This window comes from Vombatus ursinus, unplaced genomic scaffold, assembly GCF_900497805.2.
Source record: "Vombatus ursinus unplaced genomic scaffold, bare-nosed wombat genome assembly UNPS02014821.1, whole genome shotgun sequence".
NCBI classification, from domain to species: Eukaryota; Metazoa; Chordata; class Mammalia; order Diprotodontia; family Vombatidae; genus Vombatus; species Vombatus ursinus.
This window is the reverse complement of record NW_020954599.1, coordinates 20168193-20194714: the sequence shown is the minus strand read 5'-3', so window position 1 is coordinate 20194714 and position 26522 is coordinate 20168193. Positions and strand designations below refer to the sequence as shown.

At 35.5% G+C, this 26522-nt stretch overlaps 1 protein-coding gene across 3 annotated transcripts in view; it reads left to right on the top strand.

Annotated features, from left to right (window-relative positions):
- Positions 1-26522, top strand: part of CAMK2D (calcium/calmodulin dependent protein kinase II delta) — a 340685-nt gene that overhangs the window by 246953 nt on the left and 67210 nt on the right. For all 3 annotated transcript variants that reach the window (XM_027837545.1, XM_027837546.1, XM_027837547.1), the window contains 3 exons: positions 2456-2528; positions 15165-15267; positions 23566-23649. In XM_027837545.1, coding sequence (XP_027693346.1) covers positions 2456-2528; positions 15165-15267; positions 23566-23649 — 260 coding nt within the window. The remainder of the gene's footprint in view (positions 1-2455; positions 2529-15164; positions 15268-23565; positions 23650-26522) is intronic.

The window sequence follows — 26522 nt, the reverse complement described above, 5'->3', positions numbered from 1 at the left end:
CTTCGAGTTAATAGAAAATTTAGATCGAAGACAATTCAGAATGTAAAAGACAATTGTCTCTAGAACTCACACCATTCAGTCTGAGTAATTTACAGTGAGCCTTAACACTTAAACTGATACTTAAACTAAAACAAAACAAAACAAAACAAAACAAAATTCCTACCTTCCATACCAGTTTACACTGAAATTGCCTCTCCTCTCTTCATCTCAAAGGTGGAAAATGTTCTGAATTTTTAACTTTATCATCACCATATGTCTGATTAGAATAAGGAATCATTCCCATGAAGCCAGAGGCCTTCATACATGTTTCATCCTTCAGCATTAAGGGTAGTAAATTATCGTAGGAGAGGTATAGTTAAGGCGCAAAGAGAGGAGACATTCTCTTCCCCATTTCAATATAAATCGAATTTGTAGAAGACTGGCCTGGAAAGATTTCCTTTTATTTTTCTCCTATTCCTCATGGAGTAGAGAACTAAAGAATATTTTTGCTGGTAAGAAAATAGAGGAGAAATCTCTCCTTTAAACCCTGTAATTCTCTAAGACTCACTTTTGAGTGTTATTTCACATAAGAAGAAAAAAATCTCTAGTATCCTGTCTTTAAAGCTTTGACCTAATCCTCAGCAAAGATCATCAAACAATTCATTGTAGACATGCAGGCTCAACCAAAGGCAACCTTTAGAAGTAGCCCCATAAACCCATTCCTACCCACATTTTGACCCCAGATTTCATGACAAATGTATCTTTAATGTACATTATTACTGATTTGCTTTATTACTACCTATTTTTAAAAAGTATCTTTTGTAGCTTTATGTTCATTAAAAAAGGTAGTTTTATGTAAAGTTGCATTAGCCTTAGAGACTAAGAAATAAATTTTGGAATCATTTGCCAAAAGAATCATACATTTGTTTTTAAATAATGAGATGAGCACTGTTTAGAAAGTGATATAAGAGTATATGTAGCCTTAAGTGGGAATAGCCATCCAAAACATTAAATATTTGCAATCACTTATAAATGCTGTGTAATTTTTAAAAAATAGCTATCTAGAATACAAATACAAAGTTGTGTTTGTTGTCCTATTAACTGAGTTGCTTTTAAAAGATTATGATCAAATTTTTTATTTTAACATGACTATATGATTGCAACGTAATTTATTAAAGGTACAATTTGCTTTGTAGAAGTACTGTTTTACACATTCATTGAATTAATGGATTTTCAATTTTATCATTTTAAATGAAAGATACTAGATATGTGACCCTGGAAAAGTCACTTAACCTCTTAATGCTCTGGGCAACTCTCTGAGACTATAAGTAGCAGAGAAGATACCAGCCTTCCTTGAACAAGGAACTTCCTCACATGGAAGTTTCCCCTATAAATGAAATCACAGGTCCTCAGGCTCTATTCCTGTCCTAAATAAGAGAAATAAAGATGGCTCCATCCCCACCTACACATGAGCTGCATAACAAAATTTACAAATGTGACTGACATGTTCAACATGCCTGTGTGTTAATTGGTAGCTAATGGCACACACTTTATGGGTGCCAGTCAATGATTTTCCTCCTACTTTAATTAGCATGCCATTTCTTATCAGTGAGCCTTTGACAAGTATAGAATAAATCATGGATTTTGACAGAGTAATAAGCAAGTTTTCCTTTGCTGTTACTATGAGGTTTATGACATTTGGCATTCACTGTTGCTCTCTTAGGTTTTTTTTAGTTAAGCATTTATATAATAAAAAATAAAAACCATTCCTACCCTCCTTACCTTTTCCATAGCCCACAGCCATTAGGGGTGGGAGGAGGGGGGTGGGGTGGGGAATTAATGAGCAGAGCTTCTTTGACCAAAATTTTGCCTGTGCTATTTGGTGACTCACATTGGTTTCTCCCCTAACCATCAATAAAAGAACCTTCTTTCAAGTCAGAAAGATGAGTACTTCATTCCCCTCCCCCTTTTATTTCACCTTTACCACCACTTCATCCGTGTTTATCCTCCTGTTTTAAGACCTATGTTTCCTTGTGACCTCAGATTTTAAACAGTTTACTCTATGCCTGAGAAATGCCAATTTCCAATCTGCCCATCACATCACAATTTCCCAGGATTATTGTTATGGGAAATTTTAATAAAATCTCTTTCTTTGGAGAAAAAATATGGTTTCTCTACAGATATGTACATACTAGTTGATTTGTATGCAATTAATGAAGAGCGCAAATTGTTTTATCTGATAATGTCACAAATTCTCTGTCTAGTTGTCTTTTCTTTTTGTTAGATCCAGAAATTACTTTATTTAGCATAATCCAATCCCAGTTTGGTGTAGAATTCAAAGACTCCTGAAGAAATGTAATTTGTGTTTATTTGTTTGTTTGTTTTTTTCCTTTTAACTCCCATTTTATTTTGTATTCAATGTGATTATGTGCCTTTAAAATGTTCTCCCTTCCATTCTGCCCTTGTATCTTTGCAGTCATTGTATACAGCAGATTCTAGAAAGCGTAAATCATTGTCACCTAAATGGCATAGTTCACAGGGACCTGAAGGTCAGTATATGGAACCTATAAATCTGATAACCAGAAGCCTTCTGGGGAAGGGCAGAGGGTGGGTATCTACTATGGACCCCTTGCCTTCACCCCTTCCCCCCAAATGACTAAATGACAAAAAAAAAAATGCATGATGTTTCTTTCCAGTTTGCTCATCCGCAGGCTAAGCATACATCACAGCAAAAGGAATCTTTTTTAAGAGAAATTAACCTTTAGGTTAACCATTAGAAATGTAACACAACCAATTGAACTTCTGCAGTACAATCCAGGGCAAGGGGAAATTTCATCAGTTGTCCAGCATTGACTTAGGGCTGTGATGTGTGCCTGCCTGTAGATTGAAACACCACTTCTGTTCTGAGACCATGGGTTACAGTAGCTGAACAACTTTTCACACATTTGCTCCTTTTGAGTCTGAAAGACCATCTCAGGCAAGAGATAATAATTGCCAACTAAATGAAAGAGTGGGAAGTTAATCATCTACCTAAAATTCATTAATTATGGAGATTTTAACTCATGATTGGAAAAATTTGGGAGAACTAAACTTATATCTCCCAGAACACTTTTTTTTTTTTCCAGGAACAAAATTATGCATTTGGGTTTGGTTTTTAATTTGATTTTTTTTTTCCTAAAGAGCTTTTCCAATGGACCTGAGCTCTTCCGTGAAATCAAATGCAGCCCACATTAATCGTTCATTTGAGCATGAAGCCTGGCAACATGTGGCAGGCAGGATCCCAATTCTTCTGACTTGGTGACTACTCTAGCTGAGCAATATGTGTAGACATCTGGAGGTGCTTTCTTGCATTCCCAGTCGTTGGCTCGTTTAATACTTTAACCCAGTCTCTGTGAGGGTATACAGATAGTGAGTGTAAGCTTGGAACTAACACACGCCCCCTGGTGTTTGCATGCAGTCATTGCATTCAGCAGATCCTGGAAGCTGTGCTTCACTGCCATCAGATGGGGGTAGTCCATCGGGATCTTAAGGTGAGTAATGCCGTTGGAGTAGATATGACACCACACAGTTCCGAACTACTGTTCAGCTGCAATTATGCTCATAAAGGCAAAAAAAAAAAAGCCATGAAACATGACTCATTCCATGAGTTTATGAAAATACTTTGACTCACCACAACCCACCCTTTACTCCATTCCTTCTGTGACGCATACTTGAGACTTACATAAAATCTCCTTTTATCGAAAGGAAAATAGCATCCTGCCATTGGCAAGAAATAGGATGATCTCTCCTTTCTTCTTGGAATGGGCAAAACCCCTGAATTGTCTTCCTTCAGGTTAGGGAGCTTAATTACCTTCCACTTCCAACTGAGAGTTGCTTTAGGACAGATGTTCAAACAAGACTTCCTGTCTGTGACAAGTGAATTCTTTTGTCCACTCCACCCGCCCTCCTGTGGTATTGAAGATCAGAGACTTGCCTTCTTTACCTACTAAAGTATGCCATTGCTCCAAAGGACCCTGTTTATGTCATGCAGTGAAAACTAAAGAGATGGCTTATGATGACTGTTCACCTAATACAAAGGTTCATGAAAGATAACCTGTGAGTTTTGTTATATACTTTTTGCCCATTTCTGTCCTTCTGTAGTTGAGATCTGTATATAGTGTTAGTCAACGGAAATAATGGATCAGATTGGATTGCCCATTTCTCTTTCAAATGATATCAGTTCAATGATTATACAGACTACAGGACTAGGGACTTTAATGCAGACAAATATAGGATAGGTTCACTTATATTATAGGTTCACTTCAGAATATCATAGTATTCTGGGCATGGAAAAATATGGAGAGAATGTGGATGAGCCTCCTTGTGAAACTCTGGAATTTTTTTGGCTCTCTTTTCAAAAAGTTGGCAACTGGGATTTGGAATGATAGTATTTCTATGCGTTTAATAGGGGTGACAATCAGTGGATAAGGTCCATCTAGAGATCTCTGTCAGGTCTCTTACCTCTTCGGTATCTTTATCAGTGACTCAACATTGATGACATTCTGATCAAATCTATGATTGAACCAAAACTGAGAGAGAGGGCCAACATAGTAGATGATAGAATGAGGATGCAAAAAGTTTGTGAAAGGTTAGAATGATGGGCTGTATAAAAAAAAGATCAAGTTTAATAGAGATAAATGTAAAGTTGATGCAAAAGTAATAGTTTTATGAATCTCAAAGGAGAAGCAGCATGATTGAATAAAAGTTAAGATGAAAAGGATCTGTTGGTCATAGTAGCCTACCAGTTTGGAAGCAGTCATTTGTATGAAGTGACAGAAAAACCAGCTGCATTTTGCACTACACTTCTAAGTATATAGTATACTATGAATTTTCCTATACTCTCCTACTATACAATACTATACAATGCTACTATACTATTGTGATGTGTTATAATGAACTGTGCTATTCTATGTTACAGTACTTTATACTATAGAAGTACAGTGTCCAAACTGAGGAAAGTGATTGTACAAATGGTTAGCCCCCATCTGTGAACTCCTTGAGAGCAGGGACTCTCTTTAGCCTCTTTTTGTTTTTTATCCTCATTGCTTAACACAGTGCCTGGCATATAGTAGGTATGAAGAGTAGTCGATTGGAGTACTATATTGAGTTCCTAATATCTCATTTCAGGAAGAGACATTGATAAACTGGAGTTGGTTAGGAAAGGGCAGCTTGGGTGATTAGATTGAAAACTATTTTGCAGAATGGTTAATTAAAGAAACTGGGAGTGTTTAGCCTGGAGAAGAAAAGATTTAGGGGGATTCCTAATTTTTTATCTTTAAATATTTGAAAGATTAACTTATTGAAGAGTGCTAATATGTGGCACTCTTGGCAGTATAACACAGCTTCTTCAGTGTTGTTTGTTTGGGACCCCAAGTGCAAAATTAGGACCAAAGGATGAATGTTACAGCAAATTAGATTTATGGTTTATTACAGGGAATATTTTTGTCTAGCAGTTAGAGCTGTCCACAAGTGAGCTAGCTACCTTAGTACATATGTAAAGATCTTCACACGGTCATCAGAGATCTTCAAGATGTGATAGGATGGTGATTGTACAAAGCTTTTCTTTGTCCTCCTCATCCGTGATCTTTCTTCTGAATTTGTAATAATGAGGCCCCCACTGAAGATTATGTTGCAGTCATACCCTATGAGAGATTAATGCTTGAGTTGTAAGTAGACTGTATGACCTTTAGACTCTCAGCTCTAAAATTTTATCATTCTACAATATATTTTCTCAAGTAAAGACACATAAGTCAGGTGGCATTGGGTTGAAGAGTTTGTCTTCTCCTTATTGAAGTTAATTCCTCATCAACAAGGTTAACAGGAAGGAGATGTTTTATGGTATGGATGATGTTTTTTAAAAATTTTCTTTTTTTTTATTGTGAATTTGATAATTATCAGCAAACACACATCAACAATCACAATTTTATATGTAGTCCTCTTTCTTGTTCTATGTAGACTGAAAAGTTTGTTTGCTGATTATTGTCAAATTCACAACAATAATAATAAAAGAAAAAAGAAACAGTACCAAAACAAAGTTCTCATCCATAGTGACCTCATTCATGAAGAACTAACTGTGACAAGAAGAGGAATAAAAGAAGTTCTAAGCAGTGTTAGTGACCCAGTTGAGCTTATATAATGCGAATTTCTAGTGGACCATGCCAACAGTATTTAATAACTTCCTCCAGAATACTCAGTAGTTTGGACAAGAAATAGGGCATGAGATACTGCAAAAGGATAAGGAAGCAAAGTATTCATAGGTGGGGGATGGGGCTTGGTTGAACTCATTCACTACTTGGACAAGACTGTGAAGAGAAGACCAACAGAGGTCACTGACCCAACAATTTATTGACCTCAAGAGCAGAGATTGATTTTACTCAAGAAGAAAATATCAAATGTAATCAGAATGCTTTCTAGGAAGAATGACTATAAAAAGTTGCTTTTTGTATCCCAGATGATTTTTCCCCTCAATGAGTAAATATGTTTTAGCTTCTATTCCTTTTTTCTCATTTTTGAGAAAACAGAGGGATAAGCAATGTCTATAAGTCTCTATGACTATTGTTTGTTAATCTTCATTAACCATCCCCTTCATTCCCATGAAATTTATTGCTTGGTATGTTGTGTTTAGGTTAATTCAAGATTGTTCTTGATTTTAGTAGAACTTCTTATAAACATTCTGGAGGTGGTTTTCTTCATGTGTCCATGATCTTTGACTCATTGTTCTTCATACTGTATTTGGACATCCCCCTTAATGGCCATATGTGCCTTTATCTTCATATAGCATTGTGTTAGTTGCTGTGAAAACTTGAGTTTGAAAGCTGTTTGAGGGCATGGACCATGACTTGTGTGAGCTTATATCCCTAACAGTACCTTACACAGTGTATGGGGAGTAGTAAGCATTTAAGTAGTAGTTAAGTGAACAAAGTTGAATAAACACAGCCCCTATCTTCTAAATGATTTCAGTGTAAGGAAGATAAGTTAACAATAGCACGACATTTATCCAATGGATAAGTAAACATGTTGATTAACATTCTTTACAAAGAGAGTATATATTTTTTGGAAAGTGGAATAACTTTTAACTGAGGAGTGCACAATGGCAGGACAGCTGATTTTACTGATGGGCAGGACCTAGAGATCTAGCGAATAGAATAGGGCTCCAGACAGTGTATGTGACAGAAAAGAAAAACTCAAGTTGATTTTTTTTTCTGAAAGCTCTTATATTCAAAGACAACAATGTGATAGTGTCCATAGTAATTGAAAAACTAGGCTTAGAGAAAATTATAGAGAAGAAATGAAAAATCATTCCTAGGTTTCATTTAAATTGCTGTGGTATAGCCAAATTATGACATCTTAAAGACCCTCTATAAAATCCATAAAATCAGATGAAAAGGTAGCATGATTTAGCAGAAAGTATGTTAAATTTGGAGTCAAAGATCTAAGATCTGAGTTATCTTAGATAAGTCACTTTATCTGTCTAGTAAAATGAAGGGTTTGGATTCAATTTCCTCTATGAGTTCTAAATCTTGATTCTTTGTTTCTTTGTTTTGTATACACAAATGTGCACCCATTGATGTAGAGGTCATGGTCTAGAATTTTAGTGTATTTGTTAAAAGACCATTAAATAATTGACAGGCTCTAAGGGCATCCAATGTCCAGGGAGAGTTTGATTACTGCCTCCTTTCCCCTTCAACCTCCTTTAAAGATACTGTGAGAATGTCTGTGGAGTTTAAACTAAACCAGGCATTTGAAAAACTAAAAATAAGATTTAGAGAATATGCTGAGGAGGAAAACGCATTGATCTTCTGTGTCAGGAGAAATCAAGGAAGATCAGAAGGGAGACATATTTTCTAATACAGGCAATGAAGAACTGTTGGTAAACTTGTCAAGTAAAGCCTTTGTTGAAATAGAGGTGACAGAAAAGGGTCAGGGAGAAAGTTTTACAGATATACTTTTTTCAAGCTGCAATATTAAGAGTTGCTGTCTAAGACTAGCATAACTTCAGTTCAAAACACATAAAAATGGTATTTTTAAAATGACCATCTGCATGGCTGATAATATACATTCAACCAAATATTTTAGTGAGCCTGAAAGTAGGTAATATACTCTGTTTACAATATTCATTACTTCTTCCCTTTTGAATCCCACAGAAGAATTCTTTTTAAAGGAAAAAGCATTACTTCATAGCTAATTGACTAGAATACTCTAGGACATTTTAAAATGTCTTGTTGTATATAATAGTAATACAAGAGAATTCTGGAGAAGAGAGAAAATTTCTTTCCAAGAGAGCTTAATCGCAGAGATGTTGAGTCATTTGGAAACTGTCCTATGATATACTGTGTCAAGGCATCTTTCTTATTTGTGGTGGTGGTGGGAGTGGGGGATGACTATCTTCTGTAGCATTGATTTCCAATTGACTAGAGACATGCTGGAGTCATGAAATTCTAGCATAATCCCCTGAGAATACAGTTGTATTGAAATACTTTGGCTAACCAAAATATATTAAGAAAGAAAGAAAGCTCAAATACCATGGTCATCACTTCACTTTAATAAGTCAGTGTCTGTTTGATATGGCTTCTGGAATTATTTGACAAACAAAATAGCTTTTTTTTCCCTGAAAAAATACAAATTCTTCAAATCATTTTTTTTACAATCCAGCTTAAATTAATATTTTTAAGACAACATTAAGTGCCAGGATGATTTTCTGCCAGGTTATTTTTTGTTATGTTTTTGTCCAAAAATTGGAAGAGAATACTTCCATTGTTCCCAAATGTTCCCTTTGCCAAAGACAGTGCTTGGATAGATCTAGCTTCAGGATACTGGATGACTGCCCCTCTCTGAGAAATAATCTTCACCATTAAGAGAAAAAAAGTGTGCTTGCAATTTATATTTTTTAAAAAAAGATAGCTTCCTTCAGTAATATGTTCTAATTAATTTATAAAATGCATTAATCTCTTTTCGTGATGTCAAATTGTTAATTCCAAAGTTTGGAATAGAATAAAATCACAACCATTCTCCCTTTCTCAGTACCAATTTTAGGTAGAGGTTTAATTAAAAGAAAGTGTATCTATCTACATACCTGGTAACCAGCTTTGCTAAATAATCTCATCCTATTCATAAGTATATTTTTCTACATACAGATAATTGGCATATATGAGATAATCTATGCAAAGCACTTTGGAAACCTTAGAATGATATAAAAATGTGAACTGTAATACAGAAAAGTATGGAACAGTACAATTCATGGTCTTGAGGCAACAACTGATTATTTCCAAATATTCCTTAAAGGAGAGGTATCTTAGAAGAAACTCTTTCCTTAAAAGTATTTCAGATTCATAGCCAGTAGAGATTTTAAGTATAAATACCTAGCCATTCATCTCTAAGAGTTTCTGAAGGCTCTCAATGAAAGTGAGGTAAGCCAGTTTTCCAACTAGCAGCACCATGTGTGAATGAAGTGAATTTGTTTCCTCTCAGATCAGGTTCACAATCAATTCCAGTTTAATTCTTTCTAGTAGCTTTGCTCACACCTTCATTGGCAAGAAGCAAGAGAAACTGAAAACATTGCAAAGCAAAAGATGCTTGACAAGTAACTTACTCACTGAAGCACCCCGATCGATGAAAAGGAAAAAGAGATTTTTAAAATATGTAGCTATAGCTAGTAAATCCTTGCTAAAGGATACTAGGCTCAAACAAAATAGAAGAAATAAGATGACTGACTTTTCACAAATTGCCAAAAAAATTGTCCGACAAGTTAGAGAGAAAAAAACACATTGTTTCATGTAATCATAGATTTAGAGCTAGTGGGAACCTTTGAAATTATCTGATCCCAACCCTTCATTTTATAAACAAGGAAAAAGGTCCACAGAGATGAATGATGTGTGCGAAATAAAACAGGTACCAATTTGCAGAGTTGGGATTAGAACTCAGAGCATTAGACTTTGGCATTTTTTCACTACAGTGACTTGCCTCTTTTTCATTCTTTTCAAAGAAAATAAATACTTTTCTGAAGTATGATGATTTAAAACATTCTTACTACCTGAGTGATCCTGGGAAAGCCATTTCTCCTCCATAAACCTCAGTCTCCTTGGCTATATAATCAGGAGGTTGGACTAGTTGGCCTCAAGGTCCCTTCTATATCTGTGATCATGTGATTATTAGAAGTCAAAATAAGCATGATATGTTGTTAGTAGTGATGAAGATTCTCATTAATCATATTTATGCTAGTTATTTGTAACAGTCATTCTAAGTCAAAGCTATTGAATTATGGGATCATAAGACTTTGGATGGCATGAAATAAATGAAGAACTTAGCTCAGAATCAGAAAGAGCTGGATTCTAGTATATGATATATACTGACTTTGGGACCCTGGGCAAGTCATTTAACTTCTTATTGCCTCCAGTCAATGCTCTAAGACTGTAAGTTGTAGAATAGCTGCTCATCATCTACATTGGTAGAAGACATTTTCTCTCCAGAAGTTCATTATACTAATGAAAACATGGTGTTGAATTGAGAGATAGACAGACAGACAGGCAGGCAAGCACAGAGAGAGAGAGAGAGAGAGAGAGAGATTTTCATCATAAATGAGACTGGTGTTTTGTTTGTTTCGATTTGTCTTGAAGTTTAAAAGGCTGTTGAGTTCTCCTAAGCTGATTATAAAGCCGATTCTCCTTGTTACAAATCTAACCTTGGACAAGACACTTAACTTCTCTAGACCTCAGTTTCCCCATCTGTAAAATGAAGAGGTTGAACCTTCGACATTCCTCAAGTCCCTTTCGGCTCTAAATCTAGGATTCTGTGGTTCTCTAAATTGATAGAGAATCAAGAATTTATAGTTATCATAGAGTACCAATCTTTAAGTCATATCCCTTACTTCCTTTGAAGCTACGTGCCTGGGTACCTCAGAATCTTTTGTGTAGTTTCAAAGAGTTCTCAAATCATAGTGAAAGATGATACTGGAAATATTGGGGGGGACTGGCAACAGTTGCTATGTATTACATCTGCTATGCTATTCGTGGTTGTTGACACTATGAGCAGATGTCATGGAAAAGCCTACATCATTAGGGAGCAGAGAAATGGATAAGAAGCCTATCTGTGGGTGTGGCAACAGAACAAACTTAAGACACATCTCAAAAACATTTTCGTTTTAAGCTCTTACATAGTAGTTCCTAACTGTAGTTAGTGTTAAATACATTGGACTTCATTGTTAGTGTTAAATACATTGGACTTCATAGTTTAAACATCCCCCAACTTATGAGCATCTGACATACAAATATTCTGCACAAAATCATGATGAGATAGCCGTGTTAAGGACTGGGGAGGTTTGATCCCTTCATAGGCTTTTAGAACAAGTGGTCACAAACTGAATGCTATTGCTAAATGTTTAGTTCAAAAGGGAAGATGTTTCCAGTATAGTCACCAAAACTGCAAGAAAGAAAAGGAATTCCATTTTTTAATCCAGAGGTTTAGTTTTTACGGAGATAATTGCACTTTTTTATGGAATAAAATTATTTTCGGGTATTAAAACACCCAAGAGCCTAACCACCTTTGGTAACATCATTTTATACAGGAAAAATGTATACTACGTTCCAAGAAAAAGATTTAGAAAGATGGTTTCTTTAAGTTGGAACTTATTCCATGAAGGGAAGCTAGGTGGCTCAGTCAATGGAACACTGGGCTCAGAATCAGGCTCATCTTCCTGAGTTGCCTCAGATACTTAAAAGCTGTGGGACCTTGGGCAAGTCACTTAACCCTGTTTGCCTCAGTTTCCTCATCTGTAAAATGAGCTGGAGAAGGAAATAGCAAACCACTCCAGTGTCTTTGCCAAGAAAGCCCCAAATGGGGTTATGGAGAGTCAGGTATGACTGAAATGACTGAACAATAACAAAATTCCATAGTACATTTAAAAGAAGTCAGAGAGAATTGATTCAACCTTATAAACTAGAAAATTATAATGAGGAAAGCTTCTGGTACTGTGGAAAAGCTGATTGGGCTTGTGTATGACCTGGGCTTATATGCTAGATGTTTCAGTTTACTACTGTATGACCTTGGGAAAACCATTTAACTTCTCTGGTCCTCACTTTCCTTATCTGTAAAATGAGAAGGTTGGACCAAATGACCTTTAAAATCCCTTTTACTATAATTCAAAAGAATCTGTGAATCTGTGCTTTTCCTTCATCTTCTTGGAGTTCAGTTTATAATACAGAGTTATTATTATTATTAGTTATTATATACATTTATAATTTATTATAAAGATGCTATTAATCTTTAAACTGAACTAAGACTTTTAGGATACCATGCAGGCACAAGCATATGCTCAAATAGACATATACTTTTACATAATAGATATAGTCTAAAAAGATATATGTAAATCATTTTTAAAAAATAAACTGAATTGTACTTTAATGATCTTGGAGAGACCTATTCAAAAAAAGTCTATGATGAAATTTTTTTTTAAAGTATCTTTTTCATAAGGTGAACAATTGCTCTACTAATTTCTTACTTTATCTGATTGACAAATTCATAGTTTTAGATGATAGATTTGCCTGAAGGATTATATATGGGTGTGTGTGCGTGTGTGCATATATACATATGTGTATACATGTACATAGTGCTTAAAAATAAATAACTCCAGTGATAATAATGATAAACTACCTAATGTTTTCAAATAGCTCTGCCTTTTTCATGTACATAATTGCAGCTGAACAGTCTTCATGGGTAAAATATATAGCACCCTAATCTGAACTGATTTGTTATTTTCCTGGATGACTCACAAGGTAGTGCTGTGAAGTCTTCCAGGTCTCTGTAGTTACGAATAGATGCCCCAGTCATTCAAAGTTCATGCATGATAAACATCTAAGGCATTCCATTTATCCTAAATTGGCAGCTGCCTGGTGTCTAAGGGCACACAGTAGTGCCCAGAAGGTTGTTGATTTTGTAATACGATTAAATGCCCTTTTATACAAATTGAAGTTTATATACAAAATACAATGGCATTTACTCAAAACAATCCAACCCCACTTGATACTTAAAAATTCTCAATGATCTTAAAGATGATTGCAGTTCTTGCTTCCTGTGACATTAACATTATGAAATCAATGTGTGGTTGATGAATTAAAATGTGTGTGTGTATCATTGGAAAACTATATGACACTTTGATGCCTTGGAATTGTGAAGCAACAAAGACATAGAATGAACCATTGCTTAAAGTTCTATGTGGTTTCTCTTTAAGTCGCTCATTTATTCAAGAAAATGATAACTGAAAGTATAATTTAAAAGAATACAGTTCATTTTGTTGACTAATTTTTGGTCATTAAAATATGTCAAATATTAATATTTTGACATCATTTGAAAAGTCAAGAATGTAAAATTTTAGTGACTTACTTAAACTTCAGAAACATAGAAATATTTTTCATAATATTAAGGTATCTTCAGCCCCCACCCTTACTCTAATTGTCACATGATAAGCTATAAAGATAAGTTAAACAAGAATTTGTTGGCCCTCAAAAATTTCTAAAACTTCCCATTCTTAACAAGTATTTTAGTAGCAATGAATCTGATGGCAGTGAGCATCAGGAGCCTGAAAGAGTATGATATTTTATTTCAATACTTACTTCCCCATAATCTGGTTTATTTTAGGCTTCAGCTAATTTCCTTAAGTCTTTGGTTTATGGGTCTCTGCTAATTTGCATGGCTGACTTAACTAATACATTTAATACCGACTTAGGTTGTGTTTACAAAAGGTCAAAACAACCAGAAGAATAAACCAACTTGGTCAGAAAATAGTTATTTCTGCAAGAAAACAAAATCATTTGTCTTCCATTGAAGAGTCAGACATCTAGTTGATGGATTTTTTCTTTTTTTTATTTTTCAAACAATTGTTTTGGCAATATCAAATCCAGTGTTTCCCAACCTTCTTGTCTATGACACATCTATGACACATTTTCTGGGACATAGCCAGGAATGGCCTCATTTGCCACTGCAGCCATCTATCAACCTTATCATCGGTCTATCCACACTCTTACACTACCCCCCCCACAAACTCACGTGTGTGCAAATTCATTCATGCACACTTCTGCATGTACACTATGCATCATCTTCCTCTCCAACCTATTTGCCACATGCACACCATGCATCAGCCTTCTTTTCTCCACTATAATTACCTCTCCTACCATTTCTAAATATATGGCCAGAATTAATCAAAGGGGACAAAGGAAACCTATGCCTTGTCATGCAATAATGGTATTTTTTTTTAAAGAATCAATGTGTCTTGATGTACTGGTTGGGAAACAATGGTGTAGACACAGCCTCATTCCTAGATCAAACTGTCAGTCCTAAAGGAATGATAAATATCTAAGGAAATTATTTTCCTCATGCTATTCTTAAGAAAATGAAATGTAATTAAAAAATATTTGACTTGCCTTCCGAAAAAAAATTAATACTGAATTAAAAATTTTAGTTAGAATTGAAAACAGTCTAATGCCCTGAACTATAACATTTGGCAAATAGCAATTTTAATCTTCTCTTTAAAGAATAAATTCTAAAAATAGCAACTTAAGCATATAAATTAAAATCAACATGAGTATATGAGTATTGTACAGAATTGTCTAAAAACATCAAGGGATCGAAAATATCACAATTGGATAAAAAATATTTGCATCATCTAGGATTTGATTTGTGCTAAAATTCATTAAAGGGTTTGCCAAATGTCTATAGAGCCAAATCTTGTTATAATCTTTACCAAGTTCACCACTGCTGAGAATATTTGTGCTTTGTTAAAAAAAAAAAAAAAAGATCTTTTAAATAACTGTCTGTAGCCTGGTGTTCCTGAAGGGGCTTTCAGAAGTGTGTGAGTAGGTCAGAGACAGGTGCTAACCTTCATCATGAAATTTCCCCAAGCATATCTTCTTCTCCATCCCATATGCTCTTCAGTAAGGTTATGCATCTGTCTGAAACCTGCCCACATGCCATTTTCCAATGATTTGCTAACCATATTTTCCCTGGGATTTTAGGAATGACATTCTCCTGTGGAGAGGACGATGCATGACTTTTTTTTTTCTTTCTCTCTTTTTTTTTTAAGTTCAGATATTGTTAATTATTAGTAATAGCTTAAAGTGTGTTCTTATCACAATCTTTTTTTTTCTTTCTAAATAAAGCCTGAGAACTTGCTTTTAGCTAGCAAATCCAAAGGAGCAGCTGTGAAACTGGCGGACTTCGGGTTGGCCATCGAAGTCCAAGGAGATCAGCAGGCATGGTTTGGTGGGTAGACTATGCTTCTTCAATTCGTTATCTGTCTAACACAACCTGCTTGAAATAAAATTCACCATTATAAGGTGGCTAGAGTTTTGTATTACTTTTGAGACACTGAGATTTTTCTGACCACCTCATCTTATTTAACGTGAAAAGAGAATTGTTTTGTTTTTTTTTTTAATTCTTATGAGAAAATGTGAGTGGGAGGAAAAAAAGAATTGACTTTTAGAATTTTTTTTTCCCACAACCAAGTAACTTGAGAAATGAGCCCAATGTCACGATTTAAAGAAGGTTTAGGGGGAGGAGCAGATATAAAGGAAAGTGATCTTGGCTGTTAACAAATGGTACCTAAGATAGATATGTGGAAAAAGTAGCCAAATCACTTGGAGCATTTCATCAGAATTATTATTTGAAAATGTACATCTTTTTGTTGTTGTTTTAAATAGTCATCTTAGACCAGTAGTGGGGAAGCTGAGGCCTTGAGGCCACATGTGGCCCTCTAGGTCCTCAAATGTGGCCCTTTGATTGAAGAAGGAGGTGGAGACAGAGTGCCCTTGAGGATCTAGAGGGCCATATGTAGCCTCGAGGTCGCAGGTTCCCCACCCTGTCTTAAACATTGATATAACTAACAAACTAATTCATCTCTTCTGGCGGATACAATCTGTCAGTAAAGGGAATACCCATATTGCTGAGATCACAGTTGTTTGCTAGCATTTAGAAATTTCAAATAATTTTGAATGTCTTCCGAGTTTTTTATGTGAGAAGAATATGTTTTTAATATCCTCATGTATGTAAATAGTAGGCCTCCATAGATAATAACTGAATGAATGCATCCACACAGATTTGTTTTTAATAAGAGTTTGGTAAGGTGAGGAAAGAAGGCTTTTTTTTTCCCCTCTTGCTTTATAAATTATATTCCAAAGACTAAAAGCTTCTCTTCCTCATTTTATGATTTCCAGCCAGCCTAAGACCCACTGAATTCACAACTTTTGAACAACAATTGAACTGACAACTACAAAAACAAAAACAAAAAACAAAACAACAACAACAAAGAAAACCCACCTTTTCTCCTGAAAGCCTCTGGTGTAGAATAGTTGCTTTGAAAGTCAGGAAAAATGTGAAAAAGGGGTAAAGGCAGGGGTTTCAGGCTGTCTAGGCTGTGCCTACCTGACAGCAGCCAGAAAGCTAAAAAATGTAAATCCACCATATGTTATAGCAATGTTATTCCACGTAAAAAGGGTGGAGTTTTTTTTTCCCACAAAAGTTCTTTTGGCATACTGAAGACACAATTTCCAAGAATGAATATGTACAGGCAGAGGAACAGAGAGAAAAGTTAAGAAAAGAGGAAATCATCTATAGATAGGTTTAAATCCTGAGGTTTCTAACTGTATTTGCAAATAGCTACTGTTTTCATCCTGAATGTTTTAGCACCCACACAGAATTTTCCTGGCCCACTCTTTCCTTCCTATCTACCCAAGCTAACGTAGGTAGCTCTTTCTTCTGATAGAGACTATGCCACTAAAATTCCACTTCTTCCTCTCCTAACATCTGGTATGCTGAATTCAATTCAACTTTCAATAAGAATGCTTCCACTCATATCTGAAAACCTAATTCAGAAGAGGCATTTGCTCTGGATGCTTCCAATCCTCTGGGAGCCTGGAAACATAGGTTGATAAGATTTAGAATGAGATGAGACCTTAGATATCTTCCACTTCAAACCACATATTTTATAGGTGAAGAAATTGAGGCCTAAAAAGGTGCTGGAAGTCACAGAAATAGATAGGAAGAAAAAGGATCCCAGCCCAGGAAGAAGATGATGATGATATATTGGAGCCAGAAATAATAATTATTATAATATCTGTAGAATTAATAGTAATTGTATGCATTAATAATTATGATGATCATTATTTCTGTTGCTATCTTTATTATTGTGATAGCATTTTTATAACTTTTCAAGATTTGCAAAACACTTACAAATATTATCTCATTTGATGCTCGTAGCATTCCCTGGAAGATAGGAGCTATCATCCCCATTTTATAGATGAGGAAAATGAAGCAGGCAAAGGTTGAGTGACTTGCCCAGGGTCACACAGCTAATAAGTGTCTGAGGCTAGATCTGAACTTGGGTCTTTCTGAAGTCAGATCTAGTGTTCTATCTACTGGGCTATCTAGCTGCCTATCCCACAGAAGGATAGTAGATTAATCTTTCAGAGGTTCAATTCTTATATTACATTTTTCTATAACTGCTTGTTTACCAAATAAAGAAAAAATTCGTTTACTTGGCATTCAAGGTTCTCCATAATATAGTTCAAACCTACCTTTCCAATTAATTTACGACTTCCCCTATTCAATAGCCAAATTTGGTTTTTGTTGTTGTTCAGCTGTTTTCAGTCATGTCTGAGTGATTATTGATTGACTATTCCCCAAACATCCTATTGTCTTTATGATACTATCCTGCCTAGAATACCCTCTCCTCTCTCTCTTTTCCTGTTGAAATTACCAGTAAGAAAGAATCACTTTCCACAATACATATAAAAAGAACAAAAGGAAAGGTAAAAAGTATTTTTTCAAATAAATATTCCATGAGTAAAAGATCTACTTTTTCAGTCTAATATTGCCAATTTCTAGTAGCTAGAGGTTGTGGACAGGATGAAGAGAAAGAGTAATGTAGTGGAATGAACTATGGACATAGCGTCAGAAAACCTGTATTCTTATTCCACTTCTGACCTGTGACAAGTGACCGTTTCCTTTGGGCAAGTCACTTTACTCCCTCTGAGTTTAAGTTTCTTTATCTCTAAAATGGGAATGATAATACTTGCATTACTTACTTTAGAAGGCTGATATAAAGAAGGTGTGTTGCAAACCTTAACAGCCAATGGAAATGGAAATGGTCTTCGTGGAATTGACCTTAAGGTATAGACGTTGATGGTGCCTAAAAATATCAGTTGTTTTAGGTATGCATGAAAACATCATCGTTATGCCAAAGCTTCTGTCTTATTGAATTTCTCAGAAACACAGATTCCCATGGAAACATGTCTGAAATGCCATGGAAAAAGAGGCACAGGGTGTTACATTCCATTGGGGGCATCCTACCATAGGTGTAGCTTTTGTCCTTTAGGCAGAAGGACTCACTATAATTTTCATTACCAATTTAATCCTTTTCAAAACTGATTCAATTAATTGTCATAAAAATAATCTCCATCTTTCCCAAGTTATTTTAAACTTATTTTTAGAAGTTTTATGTGTTTATCAAACATAATTTTTTATTGAATTTTTATGTTTACCAGCTATTCACTTAAAAAAAAAAAAAGAGTGCTACTGTTTCCCCCACCAAATGCAATGTCAGAATTTTAGTGACTTCTTCTTACGTTTTTCTTAGGACAAACAAATAAAACCTCTTTTAGGAATGGGAAAAGCCCTGTTCTTTATAGCAAATGACACAGTTTCATGAACATACGAGCAATTAATGAATGTATTTTGAACTGAGTTGAGATGAATTTGTACAGTAAACCTTTTATTCTCATTCTCTAAGTCCTGATTTTTCCCCACTTCCTTCTAATGTTCTTCTTCTTATCCTCTGTTACCATCCCTGAAGTTCTGTCACTGAGAGCTAAGGACTAACTTCTGTATTTTTTTCTCTAGAGTTGCCAAGATGGAATGAGGAATTGCTAAACAGCAGTTTCTCTCTCTCTCTCTCTCTCTCTCTCTCCCCTCCCCACAACCACCCCAGTCATAAGCAGGATACTTACCTTGCTTCATAGGCTCCATTGCAGCTAAACTAAATAATGAGTATGGAACTATGATCCTAGAAAATGGAAGAGTAGGGCACTTAACTTCCTACTTGATGTCTTTTACTGTCTCCTTCTTACACCTAGTTCTGAAATTACAGCCAATTTTACTGTGTGACAGTGATTACTTTGTATTTTTTCCAGCAATAAGTTATTCCTAGAGTCCAATTAAAACATTCCACCTGTGCTAATGTTCCTGTTGCTTTCTCAGAGGGACTGTGAGAATTTGCTTTATATTTGGAAAAGGTAGACCTCCTTTCATTTTACTGTAGGTATGATAGAGCTCAATTCTCATGCAAAAAAAAAATATGATCTTTTATGCCTTTCTAATTTGTTACTTCAATTCTCTGTTCCTGATGAGACATTATAAAGTTAAATATTTCACACTTTTTGTGCAGATAAATTCTTGTAGAGTTTCAATATATTTCAAGTTATAAAACAGTATTGAATATAGTCAGTGAAGTTCTAGGCTAGGGGAAAAAAGAATGAGTACTATTATGTTCCCCAAAGTTCTGTTCACAAGCAGTGACTTGTAATAAGTGTTAAAGTTTGCAACAAATCTTCTTTCTATCAACCCTGTAAAATAAGTAGTGCAAGTATTGTCATTCCCATGTTAGAGGTAAAGAAACTCAGATTCAGAGGGAATAAAGTGACTTGTCCAAATTACAAGTACAGGTCAGAAGTGGAATAAGTATACAGGTTTCCTGACACTTTGTCCACTAAATTACTCTTTCTTCTCATCAATGTTCGCATTGAAAGATTTTTTTTTCTTACTTGCAGGTATCCAAGTTGTGGTTCTAGATAACCGTTTTTTTCTACTTGCTTTACTTTGAAAATAGTATTGTGTTTATCATAGTTACAGTGCTGGAAGGAACTTTAAAATTATATAGTTTATCCCATATTAAAAATTAAATAACTAAAACTCAGTGAAATTAAATAATGTACGTGAAGTCACATAACTCCTGAGTCATAGAACTTGGACTAGATACTATCTCCAACTCAATTCAATTTAATTCAAAAGGCATTGTGCTTGGAACTGGGAATACAAACCCAGTCATAAACAAAATCATAATGGACATCCCCGTCCTGCAAAGAGCTTATATTCTATTGGGAAGAAACAACACATACATAAATATTACGTACAAAATATATTCAAAATATATTCAAAATTATTTTCAGGGGGAAAGCATCAGCTTAATATGATCAATAGTACCATATGTTACCAGCAGTGAAGCAACAGAGTTATGATATGTAACATAACACAACATAACACAACACAACATGACATAAAATATGTATTTATTATATTACATTACATTAAATTACATTGCATTGCATTACATTACATTATATCGTAATAACTTGCTTGCAGCCCGACCTCTTGTGCATCACCTCTGCCAAGTGACTTAGCCTCCATAAGCCTGTTTCCTCATTTCTGAGATGAGAAGTTTGGACTAGATTGCTTCTGTCTCTTCCAGCCCTATGGGGTTTCCAGAGGACACAATGGGACAATAGAGAAACCTCTGGAATGAGAGATTCCAGAGAATGTTTGCAGAGTTCGGCAGAGATGTCCAACTCAAATACAATGTTTTCTTGAAGATGATGCTAATATTCATAGTACAAGTAGGGTTAAATATTTGTCTCTGCTCACCTAGAGGCTAGCTCCAGGATCCATCCACATTTTGAGCTTTCAGATTTACCACATTCCGTGGAGACAATATTGCCAGAGTTTTGTGGAGAAACCAAGCACACACTTCTCCACTTACTGACTCCACAGAGCTCCGTTAGGCAGCCTTGGGGTCTCAAGTCACAGAGCTAAACAGCCTGATACAAATTTATTTTATGAACTCAGTCCATCACTATTCATTAAGCCACATCTCTCCAAAGAATGTCTGTTTATGTGTGTTTATACACAAAGTAATTGAATACAAAATAAATATAAAGTAATTACACATAAGGTAGTTAATTAGGGAGGACACTAACCATTTGGGGGATCTGGAAACACGTAATGTCAAACAGTAGTGTCAAACTCAAATAGAAACAGGTCCCTGGAACTGCATATTGACTAAAAAAAAAATCTCAAATTATGTTTTTATGTTGTTGTTTTTTTTTAATTTATTTTGTTAAACACTTCCCAGTTACATTCTATTCTGGTTCCCCAATCTCAGACCTACACACCTCTGGTATTGAAAGAGGTCCTTGAGTAATGTCTTAAAGGAAGTTAGGGATTATTTGAGTTACAGGTGAGGAGGAAGTATATTCCAGGCATAGGGGATGACCAGTGCAAAGTTATAGAGTTTGAACAAAAAGAATCTTTTTACCTGTTTTTCTAAAGTCTTTAAACAATAATTGATAAGAGACTTTTCCAAATTTGTTACTTAATAATAGATTTTTTTTAAAAAAATCTATTTATTCTTCCTTAGTCTCAAAGCCAAATAAATGTTCTATAAGTTTGTTATTTTTGTTTTTCAGTCATTTCAAAATTCTCTGTGACCCCATTTGGGATTTTCTTGGCAGAGATACTGTAATGGTTTGCTATTTCTTTCTCCAATTCATTTTACAGATAAGGAAACTGAGGCAAACAGGGTTAAGTGACTTGCCCAGGGTCACATAGCTAATTAAGTGTCTGAGGACTGATTTGAAATCAGGTCTTCGTGACTCCAAACCCGACTGTCTATGTATTACACCACCTAGCTGCTATTGCTATTTAGCAATCCAATAACATTTGCTATATACCCCACTCTCGTAGGGTATATATATTTAGATGATTCTTGCCTAGACAGGAAGATCAGTTACATACATAAAGCTAGAATACAATTTGAGAGTTATCAGTAAGCAGGGTTGTGAACACATCATGCAGATGCAGCCCCAAGATTAGTTATAAACTATTAGTTGAATGCCAAAGGAATAAGGAGTGGAGACAAGACCAAGCAACAGGAATGACAAGGATAGGCTTCATAAAGGAAAATGTTCTGAATGTGGCCCTGATTATTTTGGAGGTTTGGCCTCCGAGAGGAGACCAAAAAGCATTCTCTGACAATTGTCAAGAACAGAGTCATGGAGATGTGAATAAGAAGGGTATTTAGAGGCACCGTGAGAAGATAGGCTGGCTGAGTCAACAAGTAGTAAAATAGAAGTTTGGGTAGGTAATGTTGGACCAGTTATTGAAGGACCTTGAATATGGCTGAGGAATTTCCACTTTCTCCCAACATTGGCATTTGCTTTCTCTTTGACTATCTGTTCTTTGTCACCATCTTAAGCAGTCAGTGTGGTGTTTCCTCTTTCTCTCCGTGAGTAAACCCTCCACTATCATCTCTCCCTCTTCTTCTTCCTACTTCTGGCACTAAAAATCAGATACTTCAATCTGCCCTCAGTCTGGCTTTTCTTTTACTAATGATCCCATCTTCTCTCTGCCACAACATTCCTCCAAGCTTAATCAAATGTGTGCTCCAATCAATGATGTTATATATATATATGTGTGTATGTATATGTATATGTTTGCCCAGATGCAAAGCTGATTGGTATTTATTTGGAGGTGATTTGTCTGAGTGTTTCTGAACTTCCCCTCTAAATGATACCACACATATATAAAAAAAAAATAAGACAGCTAAGTGGCATAGTGGATAGAGAGCCAGGCCTGGAGTCAGGAAGACCTGACTTCAAATCTGTCCTCAGACACTAGCTGTGTGACCCTAGGCAAGTCACTTAACCCTGTTTGCCTCAGTTTCCTACTCTGCAAAATAAGCTAAGAAAGGAAATGTCAAACCATTCCAGTATCTTTGCCAAGAAAACCCCAAATGGGGTCATAAAGAGTCAGACATGACTGAAACAGCTGAACAAATATAGATAGATATACTTCTTTAACTTTATAATTCTTTGATAGTTTGGGGCTTGCTTCTACTACCACTGATAGTTTCATATGACAGTCAGTAGCACAATACACAAAAACATATATCCTGAAGTCACACCTTAATGCCAGTTTCATCAACCTACTATGGGACTACCTGTTAGTAAAGCTGCTTTGTATTAAGATCCTTTTGATATTTTGGTAATTAACCATTTGAAGAGTGATACTAAGCAGATCAATCCTAAACGAGATTCTTTTCTGCTGGAAATAATAAATATTACAGTGAGCTTCCATGGTATTTTCTTTTACAGTCGTTAATCCTTTACATATTCATTTCTCTAACTCTTCTACAGATTTTGGTTTAGATCCCATGTAAATGGAACTGAATATGAAGTCCTATCCAGATCTCTGCTTTAGTTTGCCAGAACTCTGTACAACAAGGCTCATTTGCCTTCTGAGCTAGAAAATGGATCCTGTTTCCAACAATGTTACAAGCCAGGACAGATAACTATTGACAGAACCGTGAAAAGGGGCTGATCTGTAGTAATAGTGCTACCATCTTTATTTCCTTTGAAGACAACATGTCACAGTATCTTGAAAGCCAAGAAAAAAAAGTAGTGTTTTTATCAGAAAAAAAATCATATTTTCTATAATACTTGTACTTTCTCCCAGGCTTTGCTGGCACACCTGGATATCTTTCCCCAGAGGTGTTACGAAAAGATCCCTATGGAAAACCAGTGGATATGTGGGCATGTGGTAAGGAATAATTTTTTTTGTTTGTTTTTTTTGGTTAGGCAATGGGGTTAAGTGACTTGCCCAGGGTCACACAGCTAGTAAGTGTTATGTGTCTGAGGTTGGATTTGAACTCAGGTCCTTCTGAATCCAGGGCCAGTGATCTATCCACTGTGCCACCTAGCTGCCCCAGGGAATAACTTTAAAATATAAATTGTATAGTTTTCTGGCAGGAAAAATCGTAGACCCTACTATAAAATTCTACCTTTGGTGTTCGAAGATGACTCACTAATAATGTTTGTGTGTGGGGGGGGGGGTTTTATCTGTTTTTTGTTTTGTTTTGTTTTTACCAGTAGTGGTAATAGTGAACATGCTTTCAATCTCTAACGCCTTGTATCAATTACATCCATATTCTCTCTACTAGTCACATATGTAACCAATAGCAGTTGGCTATAGCTAAGAGTGCAGTTGTTCGCCAGGGAGCCTAGTGATGTTTATTGATTTAAACTGAAATTGAAAAAGTAAACTCGGTATCATTAGCATCAAAGCATCGCAGATGATTGGAATGTAGGTATTAGAAGGTACTTTAGATACCATCATGTTCTAACTGTCCTAAACATTACTGTAAACCAGAGGTGCCAAACATACAGCCCACAGTGGCCCACAATACTACCAAATGGAACCCGAGCTACATGAGAATGTAATTGGGGAATATTTAACAAAATACACTAAAATACAGTAAGTTATAACATTTTAAATATTACATTTTTAAACTAAGTCAATGTGCAGCCCACACTGTATACTTTGTATTTGAGTTTGACCTCACTGCTGTAAACACGCAAAAAATGGTGCCACTGACTTTTTTACTTACCGAAGAACTGGAGAATTGTGCTGTACTGCTTGACATAGGAAATTTTATTTTCTATGCTACCTCTCACTTAATCAGGATCTCGTTATGCTGTCCTTTTATTCTCAGGGTTGTCATAGCTTGAGATGTAGCAGTTTTGAAAGGGGCAGAGAGTGTTACAAATTATGCAGAAAGCTTTTACCAAACAAGCAGTAACAATTTTGTGGGCTGCGAGTGTGTAGAGAGGTGTCTGGGGCTGCAGCTGGTAGGCACCACTGGTAAACCCAACAGACTTTGTGACATTGGTGTTGGTCAGAGAAGGAATCAAGTTTTACAAAACTTTTTCATGGCTTTGAAAATAAAACTTTAGCTATGCCTTTGCAAGTTTTCTTCCTGCTATGCCTCTGTAGCAATAACCAAAGTGGCCTCGTGTCAGTTTAAAACTTAAATTCAAAATCCTCAAACTGTGGGACCGCATTTACTTCTTTCTCTGTGAAATCAATTTAATTTAATAAACATTTATTAAATACCTGCTTTGTAAAGGACAACATGCTAGGCCCTGGAGGAGATGTATAGCTTATAAAAGATATTCTTCATTGCAGAGTAGCTTTCAATATGACTAGAATTTGGCATTTACAGCTAGGGCATTATTTCAGGGACTTCAGAAAGCATTTTTCCTCGAGATTCTGTCCCTAATCAGCCTCTCGTGAAACCCTCTCAGTTGAGTCATTTGTTTGCATTAATGAATTATCTCTGAAAAGTCCTTGTTCAAATACCCACCTGTTAAAGGGAGAGAGTTCTACCTCTCTCTTATCAGGTAATTCAGAACCGCCCAGTAAGCATTTACTGTATTAGGGCATGAGGAAGAAACATGTTTCTTCCCCTCAAAGCAGTTAACAATTTAGTAGAAAGTATCTTAGTACCCACTGCTATATTTGTTCATATCAATTTTAGCAAATTAAAGCTATGTTATCTCTCTCTCTCTCTCTCTCTCTCTCTCTCTCTCCCTTCCTGCTCTTTCTCTGCTTTTCTATTTCTTTGTTTATCTCTCTCTTTGTCTCTCTGTCTCTCTCTTACACTGACTTCTGGATTGTTAAAATGGAATAATCTCTGAAGATCATCTAGTCTAACCCTCACATTTTTATGTTATGGGAGTGAAGGCCCATAGACTTTGTTAAAGGCGGCACACTACTAATTGACAAAGCCAACACACTTTAGCCCAAGGTGGTTCTAAAGACATTGATATTAATTATCCCTCTCCCTCTCCTCAGTTCTGTTACCTTTCTCTTTGTATAAATATGTCTTCCAAGAATCATTTTATTTGACAACCAGAAGTTTTATACGTTATTTATACATTATATAATATATAATTTATACATTATTTCAAATGCAGTAAGATAAAATGTTCTTTTATGCATATACATGAATATTTATACATGAACACACATATACAAATTCTCTCATTAATAAGCTCTTGTGGAATGAATGAATGAATGAATAATATGACATTAGTAGACTGTTATGTATGAGTGAGTTTTCCAGGAAATAAAAAATATTACCCATTCAAGAACTTTTTTAATTTTAATGACACTGCACAAAATTTATTCTCTATTTTCCTGCTTCCTTAAGCAGCTTAGTATGATAGAAGTAGCGCTGAATTTGGAATTAAAGGGCCTAGATCTGATCTACACAGCCTGTCTGAACTTGTCCAAGTCTCCTCACTTCTTTAGGCTTCAGATATCTTATCTGCAGAATGAGATAAGCAAGAGAAACAAGTGATAAGCTTTTGTCCAAAACTAGATAGACACTTCTGGGCATGCCCTGCTTTACTAATTTTTGTATAGATTTCATTACATTTCTTTGTTGGATTTCTTCTGTGTATGCCTCAGCATATATATGCACACTCATTTCTAGGTTTTAGTGTTAGTACAGTACATCTTTAAAGGACAAAATCTAACAAGCTTATTTCATATCTATAATATGATAGATCCCATCAGTATAGATATACTTTATATAACTTTACAGCTTGGGACAGGGCTGTAGTAGTCCG